Consider the following 20,489-nt stretch of genomic DNA (forward strand, 5'->3'; position numbering starts at 1 on the left):
TTTGTTCAAAAAACAACATTGGTTTCACTTCTATGGTCACCTATTAGAAAATCGAGGGTTAAAGCTTTGATAAAACTAACAATATTTATTAGCATCTGCTAGGAAATAAATTAAAAACTAAGAGCAACTTTCGAGCACTATTTCTAAATTTCAAGCCCTTGTTTCAAAAAATTCGAGCACTATTTGAGCGCTTTTTTTTGCTAAGAGCAACTTTCGAGCACTATTTCTAAATTTCAAGCCCTTTTTTCAAAAATTCAAGCACTATTTGAGCACTTTTTGGCGAATTTTCGTGCGCAATCGGGACATGCCCAAGGCCGTCAGCTTTTTCAAATGGAAAGGGACATTTTGGTCCAATCGAACGAAATGATCAGACCGGTCAAAATGGACCACCTTGAAAGCTGGTACCGAATATTCCGGTCGGACCAAGCCGAAATGGTTCGTCCCATTTGATGAACCAACCGAAATTTCAGGAATTTCGGATTGAATGGAAAGCGTCCTTGTATTCTAGGGGCAGATCATTGGAAAAGTTATTTGGGGGTGGTGTGGAGTTATTGAGTTAGGTTTAAGGTTAGAGGTTTTTCTTTCACGATTTTTTGGTTGTCAAAATGTCGCGCATGAATGTTTTTTCTTGACGTTAAAAATAATCCTGGCAATCGGCAAGAATACTATTTTCTGGACTACTCAGCATGCCAGATTTTTTCTCTCAATTTGCTCGTGTGTGAATATTTTTTGGTACTTTTTGATAACTTTCCTAACAATTCCTCATTAGATTTTTGTGATCATTTTTTTTTATTTAGGTATTAAATCCCTCACTAGTTTGGCTAGTTACCCGCTGAGATTGATGGCATTGGCTTTTTTTCTAGTCACATTGACAAAATACACCTTCTGAGTCAATGAGCCTCCTATTACCGCATATTAAATGAACCAGGATGTGTGGCCAGGATAAGAATAATTTCCCCACATCATGTCCTTTGATTAAAACCCACTTTTATCAATTGACTATATAAACTAAAATTTTTTGGTCAATTATAATATATCCATTTGTGTCACATTTCTCCCCCGTCATCCTAAAAGACAGGAGCATGTGCAGGATATTTTTGATGGAGGATTTGAACACTATCTACAGTATTGAAACCATTTTACAGCTTAAGCCTGAAATCCAGCCATTTTTGGGCAGAAAAGAAGCGAGGAAACTGCTCAGGTTATGCTTTTCGGCCTTTTGCCAACTTTAATAATCACCCTTTTTAATATCTCCCAGTGTTTCTGTTTAAAAATCTAGGAAGACTGCACATGCCAAAAAAAAAAAAAGGAAAACACTGATTCCCCCCCCCCCCCCCCTCCACCCGCTCTAAAAAAAAAAAGAGTTAGGCTGCGTGCAAACGGGGGCAACAACTCCCAGCATTGTTGCACCAACAATGTTGGGAGTTGTTGCGTGCGTGTTGGCAGTGTGCAAACGGATGCAACAACTCCCAACAATGTTGGGACCTGCAGTGCATCGTGGGAAGAATACAAGCCATAAGTCTTTGTAATCCATGCGTAATGAGCGTGCGTGGCCCCAACAATGTTGGAAGAGCTGTGCAAACGGATCCAACATTGTTGCGCTACGCTTCGGCGATCACGGAACAAAAGAAATGTTGGGAGTTGTTGGCTGAAAAGTTTGACCGGTTTCAAACTTTGCGTAACAACACGCAACAACATCCAACAACATGTAACAGGGTGTGCAAACGGACGCAACATGTAACATCTAACAATGTTGGGAGTTGTGGCCAACAATGTTGCGTCCGTTTGCACGGGGCTTTAGAATACCTTATTGCTGAATTTGTGTTATGAATAATGTAATGAATAACATTAAATTTGTATAAGGCCAAAAAATGCTGGCAATGAGGGCGGGTGGATCTCCCAAGTGTTTTTATGGCAAACAACAGAACCTCACCATCAAATAGAAAATTGACTGCAAGGATGGAATTCACAGTCTATCCTCTGGAAACTACCTGGTTTTGTTCCAATTTTCGTCGTTAACATTATCCAAAGCTCTTAGGTTTGTGGAAAGATTAAACAAGACTGCTACTAATTTTTTAAGCAGATTCCAAGCATTCAATAAACGTTCCGTTTGTTCATTTATTGGCATTGCTATAGATGTCAGCTTTCAGAATTCCTTAAAGCGATACTCTATGGCAGTGTTCTCAAAACACATAACATGCATTTTCAGTAAAATTTTGTACTCAGGTGCAAGACGTATTATTTTATGTATTGACAGTTTTCTTTTAGAAGTTAATTAGTTTTACTAAGCTAACTTCAATTCTCGATCGCGTTTGTACCCGGGCTTTTCTAATTTAATTGATTTGGGCATAGACTAGTATGCTGGTGAACTTTCCACCCACCCCTCTCCTCTCAGTTTAAGTAACATTGTGATTTCTGTCACTTTTTCTTTAGTCTCACCAATGATATAAAATAGAAATGGCTACAGGTACATCACTATCAGCGGCATATGAAGCGTTACGTGCAACAGATGAAAAAGCAAATTTTCAGCGATTGACACGGCTTCTGATGCGTGGAGGTCTCGCACTTTTAAGGGAGGTGTTTGACAGTATCCATCCCCCACCCAACCTTCCAGCTGTGCTTAGTAACCCTGTAATAAAGACGCAGCTCCAAACTCTCAGAAGAAACAGAGTCCTTACCCACCCCGAATGGAACTGCCTTTACAACCCAAGTGGGCCAGGGACGTATGGAAAATCGACCGATTTTGATATTAGCTTATTTTGTAAATTGCTTCGAGCAATATGCAGCCTCACTCCTCCTGCTACCGGATGGGACATTTTGCCTAACAGCACTGATCACAGTCTTGAGGCAGACTTAGCTAGAATTAAATTTTACCGTAACAAAATTTATGGTCACAACCACAGCATGGAGATGACAATTGCCGATTTTGAGAAGCTTTGGATGGAGATTAGTGAGGCACTATTAAGAATTGCTAGCAGCATAAGTAGTGCAAAGAGAAATGAGTGGAAGAAGTCCATCGAAAGCTTTTTCCATGAACCACTAACACCAGATGCACAAGAAAATGTCTTACAACTTCAGTTATGGTACAGAAAAGAAATGGAGACTAAAGACACAGTAGAAGAGCTAACAGAAGTGGTCAAGCAGATGAAAATTAATCAAGACCAAATACTCATGTATATTCACGTCCTTGCAGAAAAGGTTGTTGAAGGAAGTGTGTCTTCTGTACGCAATAATGAAAAACTTCTTGACTTCTGGTCTGTTGTTTGTTCTTTCAGAGATTCATTTTATAAACTGTTTGAATATCTGAAATCAAAAGTTGGAGTTGACGTTCACGACTACAGACTAGGCAGCTTGATCGTAACAGTCTCCTGCAGTTCTTTAGAAGTTCTTGAGGAATTGTGGGAGGAGTACCGGACAGGGCATCTTAATGAAATGGTTCAGGCTACGCTTGTATCGGCAGAGGTTCTTGAAAAGCTTGAACTCAGTGAGGTAAAACTGAGAACCATTATTTCAGAGGAAAACTACTTGTCATACAAAGAGTTTTTGAAAAACAGATCAGGTAATGATGAGATAGGTACGCATTCATACAGTACTGAACTAAGCTACAATAATCCAACATTGAGACGCACTACCTAATGCCGGCAAATATAAAACCTCTAAATTAAATCGACATTGCTTTGGTAATCACGATTAAACGAATAGTTTTGTAAAAAAATCTATGGTAATAAGACACTTATTTTTCACCTTAACATGCTGCTGGAAGAGGATGTCAGGTCCTCAGGGAGACAGTTGCGTTTACCCGAGAGTCCTGATGTTTCTCTAGACGTGGAGTCCAGGGAAAACAAAACTTTTAAAAAAATGTTTCTGTAGGGACATGACATAAAGTGTTTTCATGTTATATTCGTAGCCTTTCACTTCAACAGTGACAAAGAAAATAGAACGAATCAAAACAAAAACATTAATTCTGAAAACCGTTTAATGATTGATTCACAAATTTAGTACTTTCCTTATTCTAACTGCATCTTTGCCCTCCACTACCTGCTGTAGTTTGCTACGTCTCCTGTATCACGAGCTGTTGTATCTCGAGCAAGGTACAACTGCTGAATTTTATGTACGATCGGGAGGACTCGAATGTCTTGAGTTTTGAATTAATAATTGCGGATTTTTTAGCTCCTTTTTAACAAAGATAAAGCGGAAAAAATAACACCAATAGGGAACAAAGCAATTAAAAGCCTCAAATACATAATTACATAATCTTGAACAATCGGCCGCTAGAGCTGCGAATCTTTTTGGTATCGGCAAACAGATAAACTTAACAGGTCTAACAATAGTAGCGGGACAAAATTCCCACTTCACGCGTTTCTACAACACAAAAAAAAACATAGAAAGGCGATTACGAAGAGGAATTTCGAGAAATCTTGGAATTTCTTCAAAAAAGGTATAAATCATGCATGAACTGAATACTGGACTTTATCAATATGCAGACAAATTTGCGACTTTTTGGATGTTTCCGGAAAGATTCGGTTTCACAACTCATCCGTTTTGCAAGTTACCCTTATAAATTCTACAATTAGCTAAACCAAGAGACGATAAAGGTTTATCCTCTCTTGTCTCTTGGCTAAACGGCAGTTGACTTGCGCGTTTTCGAAAAGACATGAAAACATGTGAATCGGGGTAAAACGCAATGCTGAGCTCTTTTTGTAATTTCTATGGCTACTTCCACGAAAACAGCGATTAAACCAAAAATTGACGATGGATTTTCTTTAAAAAATTTCAGTGATGCAATTGATCAGTGTACTATAAAATGCCCGATTTTCGTGTCCATGGAAACATTTTAAGTTGCCTAACGTAGCGCAAAATTGAGTAAATATTGAAGTGAATTGCTTAATATACAACTAACAGGTTAGTGTCAATTTGCGCAAGATCTAATGTGACACTTGCCATTGGCTTACATGGATCGTAGTGGACGTACGGGCGGGCGGGCGTACAGTGACGTCCTAAACAAATTTTCTCGGATAGATAGATTACCACATTTTGTTTTCAATGGGCCTCTCCTCGGGCGAGCGTAGAACTTCGCCATGAACCTTTCACACAAGGACGTAATCTAGAAGGAAATTAGGACTTTATAACACAATGAATTGGTTTCATCTATTCTTTTTTTGTGAGACAAAGAAGTTACTCGAATTATACAAAAATACCCCCTACAATAAACACTTCCCTCTTTGGAGAGGGAGGAGGGGGGCAAGGAGTTTGTTGCACTGATTAACAGCCCTCTCGAAATTCGTGCGAAAAACCGTTCTAAAAATAAACTGTTCCGTGAAAACGCTGTGACAGGAGCGCATGGAATTTGCTCGCTCCGGGTTATGGGCTCATGGGTAGTGTTAACACGGCACTGTAATGGAATTACGGGCAAATGTTCCCGTTTGTCATCTGTTTCTAATTATATTGAAGAGCAAATTTGAGTCCAAGTTTACGTAAAGTTAGAAATTGCGTCTTTTTATTTTCGTTAGGTAAAGGGGAAGAAAAGGCAATTCCCGAAGTTCAAGAAAGTCCTGACACAGAGCTTGTTGCAGGTAAGATATAAAAATTCTAAGTTACTGTCAAAAGATATTTGTATTTGATTTGGTGAATGCTGTCCTCTTATTGATAGTGCTTGAACATGAGCTCCTGGCTCGAAAGTGAAGGGAAAAGAGGGCATACGGAAGCGATTTAGCGCAAAGGAGGGAGGAGGGTCGGCAGAAAGCCTTGTTTCAAACCGAGATATTCGGCAAATGGATTCAGTAACTACAGTACTTTCATTGCCTTGAATGATGAGGATCTCATCGTAAAACTGTTTGAAGATTGTTCCATAAGTAAGCACCACTGTAACTAAAGCTACGCTCAAGGTAGTCAGTTCTTGGTTTCGGGAGTAGCAATTTACCTTTGGCGTCACGAAGTTCGTAATTCGAGATTCTCGGAGCAAACAAATTCCAGAAATAAGCTAGGGCAAGATTATTAGTACAGTTAATTAAGTAAGTCTTAATTGCTTAGCGTTTCTAATTGATAAGTTGTCTCAACCAAGCAAGTCAAGAAGTTGTCTGGAACTAGTGTGACAGCTTGATATAGTGATAACTCTGACAGCGCGATGTTGTAGTTTTTGGAGTTTATCACTTTTTAGATGTTGCGACAAGCCATTCCAGGCAGCAGTACAGTAATCAAAGTGTGGTTCAATGAGATCTTGGTATATTAAAACTGCAGTGTGCACAGAAACAAATAGTCTGATTCGCTTAAGCGCACCAATGCTTGAGGAGCCTTTTTTGTTTGAGATGTCATGTACGTGGGCGTTCCAAGATAGATCGTCAATATCAAGCCCAAGAGATTTGCTATGAGTTGTTTGGTTTACTTGGACGCTATCTATATCATTGTTTATTGTGTCGTCATTTAAAGATAGTAGTTTCTGCCTTGAGCTAATAATCATTAACTCTGTTTTGGCGACTTTGAGACTTAATTTGTTAGCTTTAAGCCAGAGATCAATGTTTCAATTCAGTATTGATTTGTAATTCGAGATCAGGTATGCTAGGTACAGAAAAGCTAACGTTAGTGTTCTCAATGTACATTCTAGGAGAACCAGTATTCAAACAGTTTGGAAGGTCATTTATGTAGATCAAAAAGAGAAGGTGGCCTATTATAGATCCTTGAGGTAGGCCACAGTTAAAAGGGCTCTCACAAGATAGGCAGTTACCTACAATGCATTGCTAGGTTTGTTACATAAGATTTGCACCATTTCAAGGCATCTTGGCCAACGCCGTATTTAGTTTTATTTTTTAGAATAATCTCGTGGTTAATACTGTCCAAGGCCTTCTTCAAATCAATGAAGATTACGCCATCAAGAAGACCTATGTCAATATTGACGTACCAGTTATCATTTGTCTCTCATGAAGCTGTAAGAGTATTATGTAGGGAGAGAAAACCAGACTGACAGTTGTTTAAAAAACCATTTTAATTCAGGTAGTGGTAAAGTTGGTTATAGACAATTTTTTCAAAACTTTTGGCTACGGCAGGGACAATATATATTGGCCGGTAGTTGTTTAGGTCTGACTTGGAGCCATTCTTAAAAATAGATGACACTTAAGCTAGTTTCCAGTCAAAGGGGAAAATAGTAGTCAGAATGAATTGAGTAAAAACGCCTGTTAAAGAGGGCGCAACCACTTCGGCTGCAATGTTTAGTAGTTTGCCAGCATCGATAGCTTTAAGTAATTTGATGACTTTTTGAACATTGATCCGTTGGGAAGAAAATACTCCGTTGACAGGATTTGCATAGGAAAGGGGATCAGTGTCTACAATGGGAATTCCTCGAGCTAGCGATTGGCCAAAATTTGTAAAATGGTTATTAAATGCTTCAGCTATATCACCAGGTGAGGTAAAAATTTCATTTCCTATTTTGATTTGGGACAATCTAGTTGATTTTTTTGTCGATACTGAAGCTCTTTAATTAACCGCCAAGGTTTACGAGATGTCTAAGCATGTTGGTTTTCTTGTGCAGTGCGTTTCTTGGAACTTATTTGGTTTCAACCTTTAGCCTCGCTTTCATGTTAAATTCATTTTCACTGTTAACGACTGTTAAAATACAGCTACAACTGTACATTTATACCACAATTTGAGACCACAAACTATCTAGCCAAAACGAGGGTGCTTTAATCTATCAAAATTTATCGTCAAACCTTTTCTTTCTCCTGGGTTGCACAAAACGTCCCTCGCTCCCGGACTATATTTCTTGTTTTTGTTTTTGTTTTTTAATTTCAGTTTATCTCTTAGGTTTCGCACAGGAATAAAATCTTGTTTACACGTGTCTGACCACTATCTTACCTCGTCAAACTCTTCTACGCATCCAACATGGCGTCTTTCACTTGGTTCGCTGAATACTCGAGTACCTTGTTTATGTCACATATTCTCTCGTACGCTAAACGCAAATTCTCCGCTCCTTCAGCGTTTAGTTTTTCCGCAATTTCTCCAACGTTGTACGTTGCCCTTTTTAATTGCTTCTTGTAACTTTCTTTAGCAAACTCCACCATGCTTCGCAGTCAGAAGTATTTTCTTGAGTCTTCAGACATTCCATGTTTGTGCCCCACAAAGTTCGCTTAACAAGCAGTCCTGGCAGGGTCGCCACTTTTAGTGTGGAAAAAGAAATCCAGTGCACACCAAATAAATGACAAAATCTCAACAAGTTTAATGTCCACAATCCTATCTACGAGTGCAAGTAAGGAGTAGTAGAAAGCCGAAAAACAACAGAGTCAAAAGTGCTCCCGATACTTATTTATTCCTAGCCAATCAAAACGAGGCTACAACAATAAAACACCTTAAATAGCAGTCACGAATGTTTTCAACGTTCTTAACAATACACCTCTAACGCAACGAAGCCCAAGTATACGCTTCAACAGTAGAGACCTTACGATTCAGGTTTTTCGGCATTTGCAGCGATTTGCGTCCAGAAATCACGTAACCAGTGCCTTGTCGTCAAAATTTCGGTTTGAGGTTCACGTTTGTACGGCTAGACCGCGCTTCAGAGGTAAGTGATTTACCACAAGGTGTTTTGCACCCTAAAACATCACAATCCCACGTTTGGGAAAAAATACCAACTTTAAGAGCTCTTGCTTATTGATTATCGAATTCTATAAAAAAGACGGCGGTAATTTTGAAGACAATTTCTCAACCAGAATAGAAATAAGTGGATGAATGAAAACAAATATGGCAGCCGCGAGCTACCACCCGCGAATCTCAAGTCCCAAATATGGGCAGACGAGTAACGTGAAACCATTAACCGCAAACCACAGTTTGTTGTTTGCAGTAAAATGGCTAAACCTCGATCGTAAGTTCTCTAGTTCATTCTTGCCTCTTCTTCGACACTCTTCCCGTTCCTGGCCTTATCACCTCTCTCTGTCAAACGAATTCCCCTAGTGTACATTTACTACTGATCCAACTAATTGTATGGCACTAACAAAGATACACCAACTAATGAATATAAATTGTCTCAACGATAAAATGAAACCACAACATATTTATACCTTTTTTTCAGGAGAGCTGGAATACCAAAGCCAGCAGAGAGAAAAGAAAGCCATAGAGTATCATGAACGACAAGTCAAAATTTCGAAAGAAGTGGGAGACAGGGCAAGAAAAGGAAATGCGTACAGTAGTCTTGGCTACGCCTATTACAGTGCTAGAGATTTCAAGAAAGCCATTGAGTACCATGAACGACACCTCAAAATTACTAAAGAAGTGGGAGACAGGGCAGGAGAAGCAAGAGCGTACAGAAATCTTGGCTCCGCCTATTACAGTATTGGAGATTTCCAGAAAGCCATTGAGTACCATGAACGACACCTCAAAATTACGAAAGAAGTGGGAGACAGGGCAGGAGAAGGAAGAGCGTATGGTAGTCTTGGCAATGCCTATCAGAGTCTTGGAGATTTCCAGAAAGCCATAGAGTACCATGAACGAGAAGTCAGAATTTCAAAAGAAGTGGGAGACACGGCAGAAGAAGGAAGAGCGTATGGTAGTCTTGGCATCGCCTATAGCAATCTTGGAGATTTCCAGAAAGCCATAGAGTACCATGAACAACACCTCAAAATTACGAAAGAAGTGGGAGACAGGCCAGGAGAAGGAAGAGCGTATGGTAGTCTTGGCAACGCCTATCACAGTCTTGGAGATTTCCAGAAAGCTATAGAGTACCATGAACGAGACCTCAAAATTTCAAAAGAAGTGGGAGACACGGCAGAAGAAGGAAGGGCGTATCTTAGTCTTGGCATCGCCTATCAAAGTCTCGAAGATTTCCAGAAAGCTATAGAGTACCATGAACGATACCTCAAAATTTCAAAAGAAGTGGGAGACAGGGCAGAAGAAGGGAGAGCGGGAGATTTCCTAAAGGCATAGACTACCATGAACGACACCTTAAAATTTCGAAGAAAGGGAGACACATACCGGTTGATCAGTCCACATGAAGTGTAACAGTCGTAATAAATTAACACATCTATCATACGTCTATTATATAAGAATTGGGAGAAGAGGCTTGAAAGAGGGAGGGGGTTTGATAATTTTCTTTCCCTGAAAAGTAGAGCTTATTAGAGAGGGGGGTCATTAAAGGATTTATGATATACAAGTTTCTTTAAATCTAAAATAAGTCTAATCGTTGGTTGAAGTTGCCAGTTTAAATGTAACAATTTGCTCTAACAGATTTAGGGCGTATTCGATTCACCGTATTCCGCGTCCCAAATAAGAATAAATGGAAAAAATTCGCTAGAAATCCTGACTTGTTTTGGCTTTCATTGTATTGCAATAGCTACAAAACTGCTTGAAATAAAATATTTCAATCTATATACTGTATATAGACTTTAAATGGTTAAACAATTACGGTATAGAAGAGGTTTGTAACAAAACTTTTGAGTATGAACTGTATAACGAGATCTTTCCCGAATTTGTCCACATTCTTAGGTCTCTTAGGATTCCCGTGTTGTACCGACTAATAGGCTGATTTAGCAACACAACGGGAAATGCAAGGTATGTGACCGCCAAGGCCCTGGTGTTGAGTTTAAAGTTCGTCTGATGTCACGGTCATCACGTGAATACGCATGCAAGCGATGCAACAATCATTACATTATTACATTCGATAATCCAGGTTCGATACAGGTACACAAGTACTTTACTAAATGGGAAACTTTTCGATTCGCCTGGCCGGCCTGGAATCTATTTACCCAGGAAAGTGAAAGTAGAGCTTGATCTCAGCTTATTGCGGGACAAGTTTTCGTTAGGATACGAGTGGTCTGGTGCATGACTGTATACACGCATTACTGTTTCAATGTATCTTTGCAGGTGAATGCAAACGTCTTATAATTCGCGGGCTAATTATAGTCTCGCTTGCGTAAGCAGCGAGACTCATGATCTGCAACGCGTTTTTCACCCAAGGGGGGGGGGGGGGGTACTCCCTTATATAGGCTATATAGGTATGTGCGGCACCAAAGGATATGTTTTTGTAGCCGTTTTGGTGTGAAATAGGGTAGTAATTTCGACTATTGTGGTCTGAAGAAGGGTATGGTTTGTGCCCTCTAGTCTTCAATTGGGCATGTTTTTAGCAGAAGCTACTTCTTCATCATTTGGCGATCAGACCATTTCCCTTTTAATGTTTACGCCAACCGTGTACGTGCCGTAACAGCTTGTCACGCGCTCGGGTCACGCGCCGGCTCCAGGGCTTCAGGTCTGAAATAGGGTATCAAATTTTTTATTAGGTCTGAAATAGGTCTTATCTATCTTTGCTAGGGTGCTAGAAGACTATTCATGGTCTTAATGGCCGTAACTGTAATGATTATTTTGAATTTAATTGTTATGGTAAAACAATTAAAAGATCAAACCATTCAATAGACATTCAAATTAAGACAGCCATTAGCTAGAGTAAATTTTTGCACTCACTCTTTGTTAGAATGGAACGCTCTTCCTAAAGATATAGTGCACGAACAGGATTTCATCATTTTTCGAAGTAAACTTAGAAAGTATTGTGAAATTTTGTAATTTTTTTTAGCCATTTCTTAGTTATTCTTAAATTTTACATTGTAGTATATTTATTTTATATTTTATGTAGGGAGCGTCCTCGATAGGGATAACCTCTGACGTTTCCTTTTATGTATAATCTTACATAATAAATATTTGATTTGATTTGATTTGATTTGAAATGTGGGAACTCTAAAAAAAACTATTTTGATTACTTTCCAGTTCGATGTGACGAGCATTCACATAGTTGAGGCGTTTGGCTCGATACTCTACTGAATGGCCCAACCGAGACGGTCGGTTTGATTGGGCTGACTTCCGAAGGGAGTGCACATTGAAAGTATAGGGCAATGTCCGTCCAATTCTCGGTATTCACATGACGTCACCAAAATCCAAACTAAGAAACTACCGATTCTTCTAAGTTTCTATTTTCATGAGGTAATACAGCACCTGTTGTAAACACCTTTACATAAACAAATTTACAAAGGGTTCTTCACCGTTTTGCGATAGAGGATGTTTGAATTTCCAGCCTTTTGCGTGACGCAGCGTTTAGATGACGGCCAGAAAAGCCCTTATGGGGGTAGCCTGCGTAGCTGGCGGTATTGTGTACTAGTCGAATGAAATTTGGCGGCGGAGCCGCTATACCAGACGCCTCGTCTCCACTCCTTTTTTTGGATCCTTGCTCCGCCGCCAAAACTTTAATCACACAATACCGCCAGCTGCACAGGCTATTATGGGGGTAAAATATATTACCGAAATTGGAAGATTTTGCTATCAAAACATTCCTTGTCTCAGAATAAATATTGCTTTAATCGTTATGAGTGTTCCTTGAGAAACACCAAATAATATTTTTCCTTCGCAAGAAATGCTAGTTTCAACCTGAGTGGTCTAGGTCCTGTCAGTGAAATACGACGTGAACCAATCATTGATAATTCTACGTATACGGTAGTGACTCAATTTACATGGTAAATAGGGTAAACTGTGTCGAGATCAACAAGACGCTGTGGGCGCGTATATTTGGGCGTCGATGTACCAGGCGTGTGTGAAGTTATTTATGTGTATTAGGGATGTGTCAGTAGTCCAGTAGCGTTGTATATTTTACGGGTTGGTGAGATGCGTGAGGGAGGCGTGGAGTTATATTGGACGTGAATTGGTAAGATAGTGGCTGTAGTTTGTTAATCAGTGAAACTTGTTTCTCATAGAATTTAAAATTAACACTCCAAAGGATTTAAATACTAAAAGTGAAAGCACGCGCGCGACACGCTTTCACTTTAAAACAAAAAAATTTATTTTAACAGGCTTTAGCACGCTTGCAATCTTGCCTCATTAGCAATTTCTTTTGTTTCAGAGGACACGCTTGAGACAATTAAGCGTGAGCATTGCAAGTCGAACAAAAGAGCGTGTTAAAGTTTTCAAACAGAAGCCCCGTGCGAAAAAGCACAACACGCTTTCAGTGTGCGCAAACGCACGCAAGGCGTGTTACCTATAAGCTAAATAAATTTCCCCTACCAAAAGGAACCGCAAATAATTATGAACGGCACCCTTTTTTTGGTAACCATCGAGAAGAAAAAGTTCCACCTCAGCGATCGCAGCGATAGTATGTGATTGAAAAAACGTGGTCGCTTGACAAGTATAAACATTGAACGGTGGAACCTACTGGATTTATGGGTAGAACTTTATTAGCATTGCAAAATCAAAGTTTTTTCCAGGAATGTTTACCGAAGCTGTACAAAGGTTATCTTAACTTTCCTTAATTCAAAACACATTTGCAATTTTCCCAGAAACAGTGATCTTTCGGACTTTAGTCACTTTCTCGCCCATCGCAGCAAGTGCCGATGTATGCAAATTTGTTCTTCTTGAAATATTACACCGCGTATGCTTCAGTCTTATTGTCCAAATCCCTTAATCATCCTGTTGTCTTTCTTGTGGTTGCCGTTTGTTTTACAACCATCTAAATAAACATTCGCGCTATGAAGTTACGGCGACCGATTTAGCGTCATCAGAAGTATTATGCCCTGCAATTATTTAAGTGTCTTAAGTAATCTGCTACACGGCCGTTTTAGTGTCGTTAGACAACGCTCCTTCCACCGAAAACGGCTGTGTAGCAGACTATTATTTAAGCGGCGCGAAAATACTTTTTTACTATGTCGCGCTAGTTTTAGGAAATCATCTATAAATTTTAGCCTTCCTCAAGCTATAGAAAATTCTAGGCAGTTTTTGTTTCTCCGATTTACCCTCGTTCGTCTCAGCATGGCTTAAAGAAATATATAAAACTAATTTATTCAACTTCATTTCTCTGTGCGTTACTGCTAATAAATATTCCGGTGGCATAACTATACTTTTCAGGCGACATAACTTCAGTGGCTCGCATGCAATAGCAGGCCTCTTTGCGATTCCGGTCTACAGCCGACAGCCAGAGGAATTGGTTTACGCTGATCTCGCGTTAATTCCAGGCTAGACGACCATTAAGTGGTGATTTCCAAATGGCTACGGTTACTATCAAATTCCAAAACAGTCTCAATTGGTATATTTGATTCACTTCGACCAGTTATCAATGCTGATCAAATCCGCTGAAAACCCAAGCCATTTTTATCATCTTAGCAGTTAGTAATCAAGCGTGTTCAGCGTGTCTTACCCAAATTGCACGCTAAGCGTGCTATAATTCGCACACTTACCGTGACATATGGCACAAAAAAACAAAAGGTCTAGCATGTTCAATTTACCAAAACAAAGGCAAGTGGTTTCCGTCTTTGTTTTTTCAATTTAATATGCGCACATCCGTGATCTACGGCACGCTAAGTATGTGGTGCAAGCGTGTCGGGACGGTGCTTTCACTTTAGCATCAAATTCCTGTGAAGGGTCACATTAATAATGAAATAACAGTGATTTTAGTTGTTGCAGTGAGTTTGGTTATAAAGGGATAGTGTACTTACAGAATGTTGAAACGTTTTGTTGTGTGTGTGCTCGAGGGCTTTCAAAAATAGGTGAGGTCAAGGGGAGGACGTAAAATCGGATTTGTTTCACCCCAAAGAGGGAACAGTGGGTTAAAGTTTGTCCTCTTTTACAACTCATCAAATTCGAGACCGCATTTTCAGTGAAATATTGAGCATCAATTGTATCCAAATCTTCTGACTTAAAAAATTAGCATAATGCATACGCGACGCGGTTTGAACTTTAAGATATCAGTTTTATGTGGACTCCTTTGTATTGGGTGTTTAATCTGTTTTAACACTTAACAGTTGATCCTTGCACTGTCAACGGTTACAATTTTAACATTGATGCAAAGAATTAGAACCATGCTGTCCGCAATGTATTTGATAGAGTAAACTGGTCCGCCTTCGCATAATAGACCTGGTAATTGATTTTGAAGTCGGCCCTGAGACGGCCTCTCTTATGAAAACTGAGCTGAACTACAATCGAAAGTCTCAATCGCACATGACTCTAAGGGAGCCATGCCCTTGATTCATCGTCTGAGGCCACAAATTAACTGCACCACATGCTTGCACAAATGTTAGACAACGAAATGAATTAGAAATTCAATCTCGATTCTTGACGTTAAAAATAATTCTGGCAATACAAGAATTCATTTTCTGGACTACTCAGCGTGTACGAATGTTTTCACTCAATCTTCTCGTGCGTGAATATTTTTTGGTACTTTGTTCCCTCTCCCCCCACCACCACCACCATAACTTTTCTAATAACCCCACATTGGCTTTTGGTGATCATCCTTTTTTATTTAGGTATTAAATCCCTGACTAAATCCCTGAGTTTAATGGCATTGGCTTTTTTCTAGTCACTTTGACAAAATACACCTGGATGGAGGGCGGGAATAAGAATGATTTCTCCACACCATGCCCTTTAATTAAAATCTACTTTTATCAACTGACTACATAAACTAAACGTTTTTAGTCAATCATAATATATCCATTTGGTCACATTTCTGCCTTGTCATTCTGAAGGAGAGGCGGCATGTGCAGGATATTTTTTATCAAGAGGATTTCAAAACCGTACCAACACTATTGAAACCGTTTTACAGTTAAAAGCCTGAAATGTAGCCATTTTTGGGCAGCAAAAGAGCCAAGGATCTGCTCAGGTTATCCCTTTCGGCCTTTTGCCAACCTTATTAATCACTCTTTTTACTATCCCCAGTCTTCCTGTTTTAAAATCAAACAAAAAAAACAAAAAAACAAAACAAAACAAAAAAAAACACAGATTCTCCTCTCCCCTAACTAAAAGGGTTAGAATACCTTATTGCTGAATTTGTGATATGAATGTTGTAATGAATAATATTAAATTTGTATCACGCCTAAAAATGCTGGCAATGAGGGCGGGTGGATCCCCCATCAACAGATGAAAAGGCAAATTTTCAGCGATTGAAACGGCTTCTGATGCGCGCACTTTTAAAGGAGAAGTTTGACAGTATCCATTCCCCACCCAACCTTCCAGCTGTGCTTAGCAACCCGGTAATAAGGACGCAACTCCAAACTCTTAGAACAAACAGAGTCCTAACCCACCCCGAATGGAAAAGCCTTTACAACCCAAGTGGGACAGGGACGTATGGAAAATCGACCGATTTTGATATCACCTTTTTTTGTAAATTGCTTCGAGAAATATGCAGCCTCACTGCTCCTGCTACTGGATGGGACAACTTACCTAAGAGCACTGATCACAGTCTTCAGGCAGATATGGTAAGAATTAAATTTTACCGTAACAACATTTATCATCACAACATGGAGGTAACAAATGTTGATTTTGAGAAGTTTTGGATGGAAATCAGGGAGGCCCTACTGAGAATTGCTGCAAATAAGAAGTGCAAAGAGAGATGAGTGGAAGAAGTCCATCGAAAACCTTTCGTGTGATCCAGTAACTTCGATTGTGGTATTTAATGGATATGAGCTCTACAAGATAAATGAGAAGATGGAACAGATGCAAATTAAACAAGATCAAAAGGACACAAAACTTGAACAACAGTTTATGGACCTTTTGATCACCATTGAAGATCTTAAAGCTAATAGGTCACCTAGTTCGGAGAGGCCATCTTAATAGGGTAGTTCAAGCTACGCTTTTAACGACAGAGGCTCTCGAAAAGCTTAACCTCAAGTAGGTAAAACTGAGAGCCATTATTTCAGCGGAAGGCTACTTATCATACAAATATTTTTTGAAGTACACTCAGGCGATGGTAAGATATTGGATAATGATTAGTAGTAAGAATGTGGCCTCAGAGAAAACACTTGTAACCTCGAACCTTGTTAAAACGACAGTTTTGGCTCACACACCTGAACCGCTCATAACCGTCCTTGTGGATCCTTTTCTTTTGCGCCACTTGTGACGTCATCAATTTTAACGATCATAGAGAACTTTGACATCTAGGAGCGAAGAGATCGTTCTAACTATACCCGAATGGGCACGATTCAGTCAAGCAATGTACCAAAAAAAACGCAAAAAAAAAAAAGGAACATTGACCTAAAAATTCCAATGAAGATCTTTCTCTCATGTCTATCACTCTAAGAAACTTGTTACAAAAACAGAGTAGTAAAGTCACAAACATTTCCCGAAGTCTGAAATGATTTTACAGTCGTTTATATCGTGGGGAGACTTAACGGGGCTGTATCCTCGAATGTTTCTCAAGTGCCGATTGATATTTGCTGACTGCAAACAACGAGAGTTAAAAAGAAAACAAAACCGGGACAGGGTCTCTCATAATTCGTCCTTTACAACAGGCTATCAAAGTGATTACATTATTACTCAGTTAAGTCATTTTCTCGACCAAGGAGGGACTAAAATGAGGAGGATTTTGCTGTTACAGTAATATTTTGCAACCTTGTAGTGCTATAGCTTCGCCTGCTTTTTTGCACACCACTTTCAAACTTGGCAAGTCAGCTAATTTTGCGGCCCTCTTTCCTGTAGTGCTAATGGTTATTCACTACCTGGTCTGCAAAGTCTTCCGTAACCCCGTGGAGGTTTGTATTGGATTTAGTCTCTTACAAAAGACCAGCAAAGCGAATGACAAAGTGATATGTCGAGATATGGTATCTATTATGTTTGAAAAGGAAGTCACAAATTGTGTCCTTACATCTTCGTTAGGTAAAGAGGAGGAGACCATGCCGATTCCCCAAGTTCAAGGATCACGCATCAGAAGCCGTGTCAACCGCTGAAAATTATAGCCTTTTCAAGGGGAGATAAGACGTTTTCCTTTTAATTTTTAAATGTCTAGGTCAAAAGAAGGAGACATAGCTGTTAAATGACTGATATGAATATCTATCACTTTTGACCCAATCAAAGGGAAGAGAAAGGGGATGTATGAACAATTTTTATCCCTTCCTCTTTGTCAATCTTTGGACAGGAAAAAATTCCCTTTTATTTGGCAGTATTGTTCAAGAGCTCAAAATTTTACGGTCGTTTTTGTGGTTGGGGGACGTTGCGGGCCTACATCTTCGCTGGTTTATGACTTGCAGAAAAAGGCAGAGAAGAGCCTATCGTAATTCGCCCTTTAGAAAAGGCAAGCAAAGCGATTACATGTAATAATGTAATGACTCAGTTGTGTCATTTTTTGACGGAGTTGATCGAAAGAAGGAGGATTCTAAATTACGTACGTACTGGGCGTTCACAGGCAACCAGTAATTATTCTTCTTAAGATTACCCAACAAACAAATAAGGCAACTTCAACATATAGTCCGATACAAAATTCAGTAATAAGTTACATAACCAGGTATACAAAATATGCGTTGCGAGGAAGGAAAATCCTAGTGTCTGAAATAACCGCAAAGTTTTCCAGTTAGGCAATGGTCAATAAGAGTTACCTGTAAAGTGACTTCTAGCAACTTTCGTATTTCCAGCCGTCATTTTGTCACTCTCGCCTTCTTATGAACAGCAATACCCAATTTCTAGATAATCTCAAACAATCAACCAGTCCAGAACTGGGGAAAAACTTGATTCACATTTAAAAGGGTTCAAGCACGTTATGCGTTCCTATGTTGTTGTTACAGCCAAGGTTAAGGAGGAGGAACCTATCACCCGGACAAAACCAGTTTTACACTTCTACCAACTCACTAAACTATCACAAGCTCTCGGGTAAAATTGGAGAAAGCTCGGTTCATTGCTTAGAATTCCTGAGCAAAAATTGGAAAATATTAATTACTACGACGAATAAACTTGAACACAATAAAGGAAAGGAGATGCTTTATGAGTGGAAGAGAACCATTCAAGCTTCGGCAGTGAAAGACTTCCAAGAAGCACTGAAGAAGATAGAACTGGTTCATCTGTTGGAAGTTGAGGAAGGTACAATGTTGTATGATACTGAACTAAAAGAATAATCAAACATTGAGACGCATTAACATGCCTTTTTCGGGGATATGTGATAAGAGAATATCAGACAAGACACGAAGAGATTTTTCCAATGACGACTGTTTTTGATGCATAATCCAAATAAGCTAACAACCAGCAGGTAACGAAACACATGGAACTGATGGCAAGTCTTATTATTGAGACAATCATTTCTCTTTTCAGTAGCACTAAATTCCCCTCGCTGGATAGGTTAACCAAACTTTAAGGTATCGTGCTACACAGTCACTGGGACAATCAGTGATGTAATTTAAGACCAGTGTTTCTGAAAATGATTTGGTAGTTAGTTTTCATGTGGTAAAGTTCTTATCGTCTTTTGGTATTGATCGTCGTTGGGTGGAGAACCTGTCATGTGGAATGAGATTCTTAGCAATTATGAAGTTCTCTGGTCTTGTTATTTCATATTGCACTATTGCATGTTGCATTTCACATTGAATATTCCAATTTTGATACCTTCTTTAATTCAGTGCTTAATATTCATATAACTACAATACACGAAGTGCAGCAAATCAATCTTGTTACCTGCCTTGAACTAGAAACAACTATGGAATATTCAATATTCGCTTTCAAGGAACAAAGGTGTGGAACTCCTTTAGAAAAGATATAAAGTCAACCCCTTTTAGTAAATTAAAAAATAAATAAATAAAAAAGATCTGCCGTGCCAATATTAATGTCACTTTGGTTTCTGATTTCCCTAGAGTAACGAGTTTCTTCCCAGCTTTTTCTATGATTCATTTGAATGCTGCTTTAGGTTTGATTTTTCGTTTATTGTATTCAGGATTTCATTCCTAGTATATTTGTTTTTCTCCCCATGGCTTGAAAAATTTGTTTGATTTATTTCTTTTATTAGTTCTAAAGATATGAGTGCATGTTTGTGTTGTATTTGGGTGTGTGTGTGTGTCATTCCGACCCTAATATAATTGTAATTTACTCTATGTAATTTGGCTTCCTAGACTTGTTAACTCTAGTTATTTTAGGAAGCCAACACCCTTTTTAACTTTAATTTTATTTCATGTAAATTTAATTTTTCTTAAGTATAAGGGGTCAATAAAAGTTGGCGTTGTTGTTGCTCCCGGGCAGTTACTCCCATAAATTTGGAATAGGTGTCTGCCGCCCAGGGTCTTAAGCCCAGAACCTATTCAAGGATCAGATAAAGGAAAAATGACACCCGAGAAAGACTCCCCATTTAAGGGCAAAGCAAAGGATGCAAATTTAATGAAATCTCTTTCATTATACAAACAGATGATTTGTTTCTCGCGCAGGTGGGTATTTACGCACCAGAATGTTGCTGATGCAATTTGGCTTCTGGGAACACAATGGCAAGGAGGGCAAAAAATGATACCCTATTTAAGGATCGAGACCATCAAAAATTATACCTTATCGGGCGGCACAAACCTCAACTTAGGGAGTTAATTGCTCACCACCACGCTAAAAAAGAAAGCACTTTTTAAAGCAAAAGGTTCCTCATAGCTTTACAATGACTTAATTTTTCTTTTGCCCTTTCTGGGCAAATAGAAACTAACAGTTTAAATGAGTAGTTGTAGTTTAAGCCTCTTGTCACTACATCATCTGATGTGAAATGGGTAAGATAGCAAATCATGGAAAAGGCTGTTTTTAAAAAAGGAATAAATAACCCGCGA

The 20,489-nt window shown here is 39.1% G+C and overlaps 1 protein-coding gene across 1 annotated transcript; it reads left to right on the top strand.

Moving 5' to 3' along the window:
• The first annotated feature begins 2,440 nt into the window (after window positions 1–2,440).
• LOC140923436 (uncharacterized) lies at window positions 2,441–11,681 on the top strand. The gene is made up of 3 exons (XM_073373530.1): window positions 2,441–3,559; window positions 5,511–5,573; window positions 9,053–11,681. The coding sequence occupies exons 1-3, from the start codon at window positions 2,458–2,460 to the stop codon at window positions 9,901–9,903; spliced, it is 2,016 nt and encodes a 671-aa protein (XP_073229631.1). The 5' UTR covers window positions 2,441–2,457; the 3' UTR covers window positions 9,904–11,681.
• The last annotated feature ends 8,808 nt before the right edge of the window (window positions 11,682–20,489 follow it).

The sequence above is a fragment of the Porites lutea genome, chromosome 13, assembly GCF_958299795.1.
Source record: "Porites lutea chromosome 13, jaPorLute2.1, whole genome shotgun sequence".
Classification (NCBI taxonomy): domain Eukaryota; kingdom Metazoa; phylum Cnidaria; class Anthozoa; order Scleractinia; family Poritidae; genus Porites; species Porites lutea.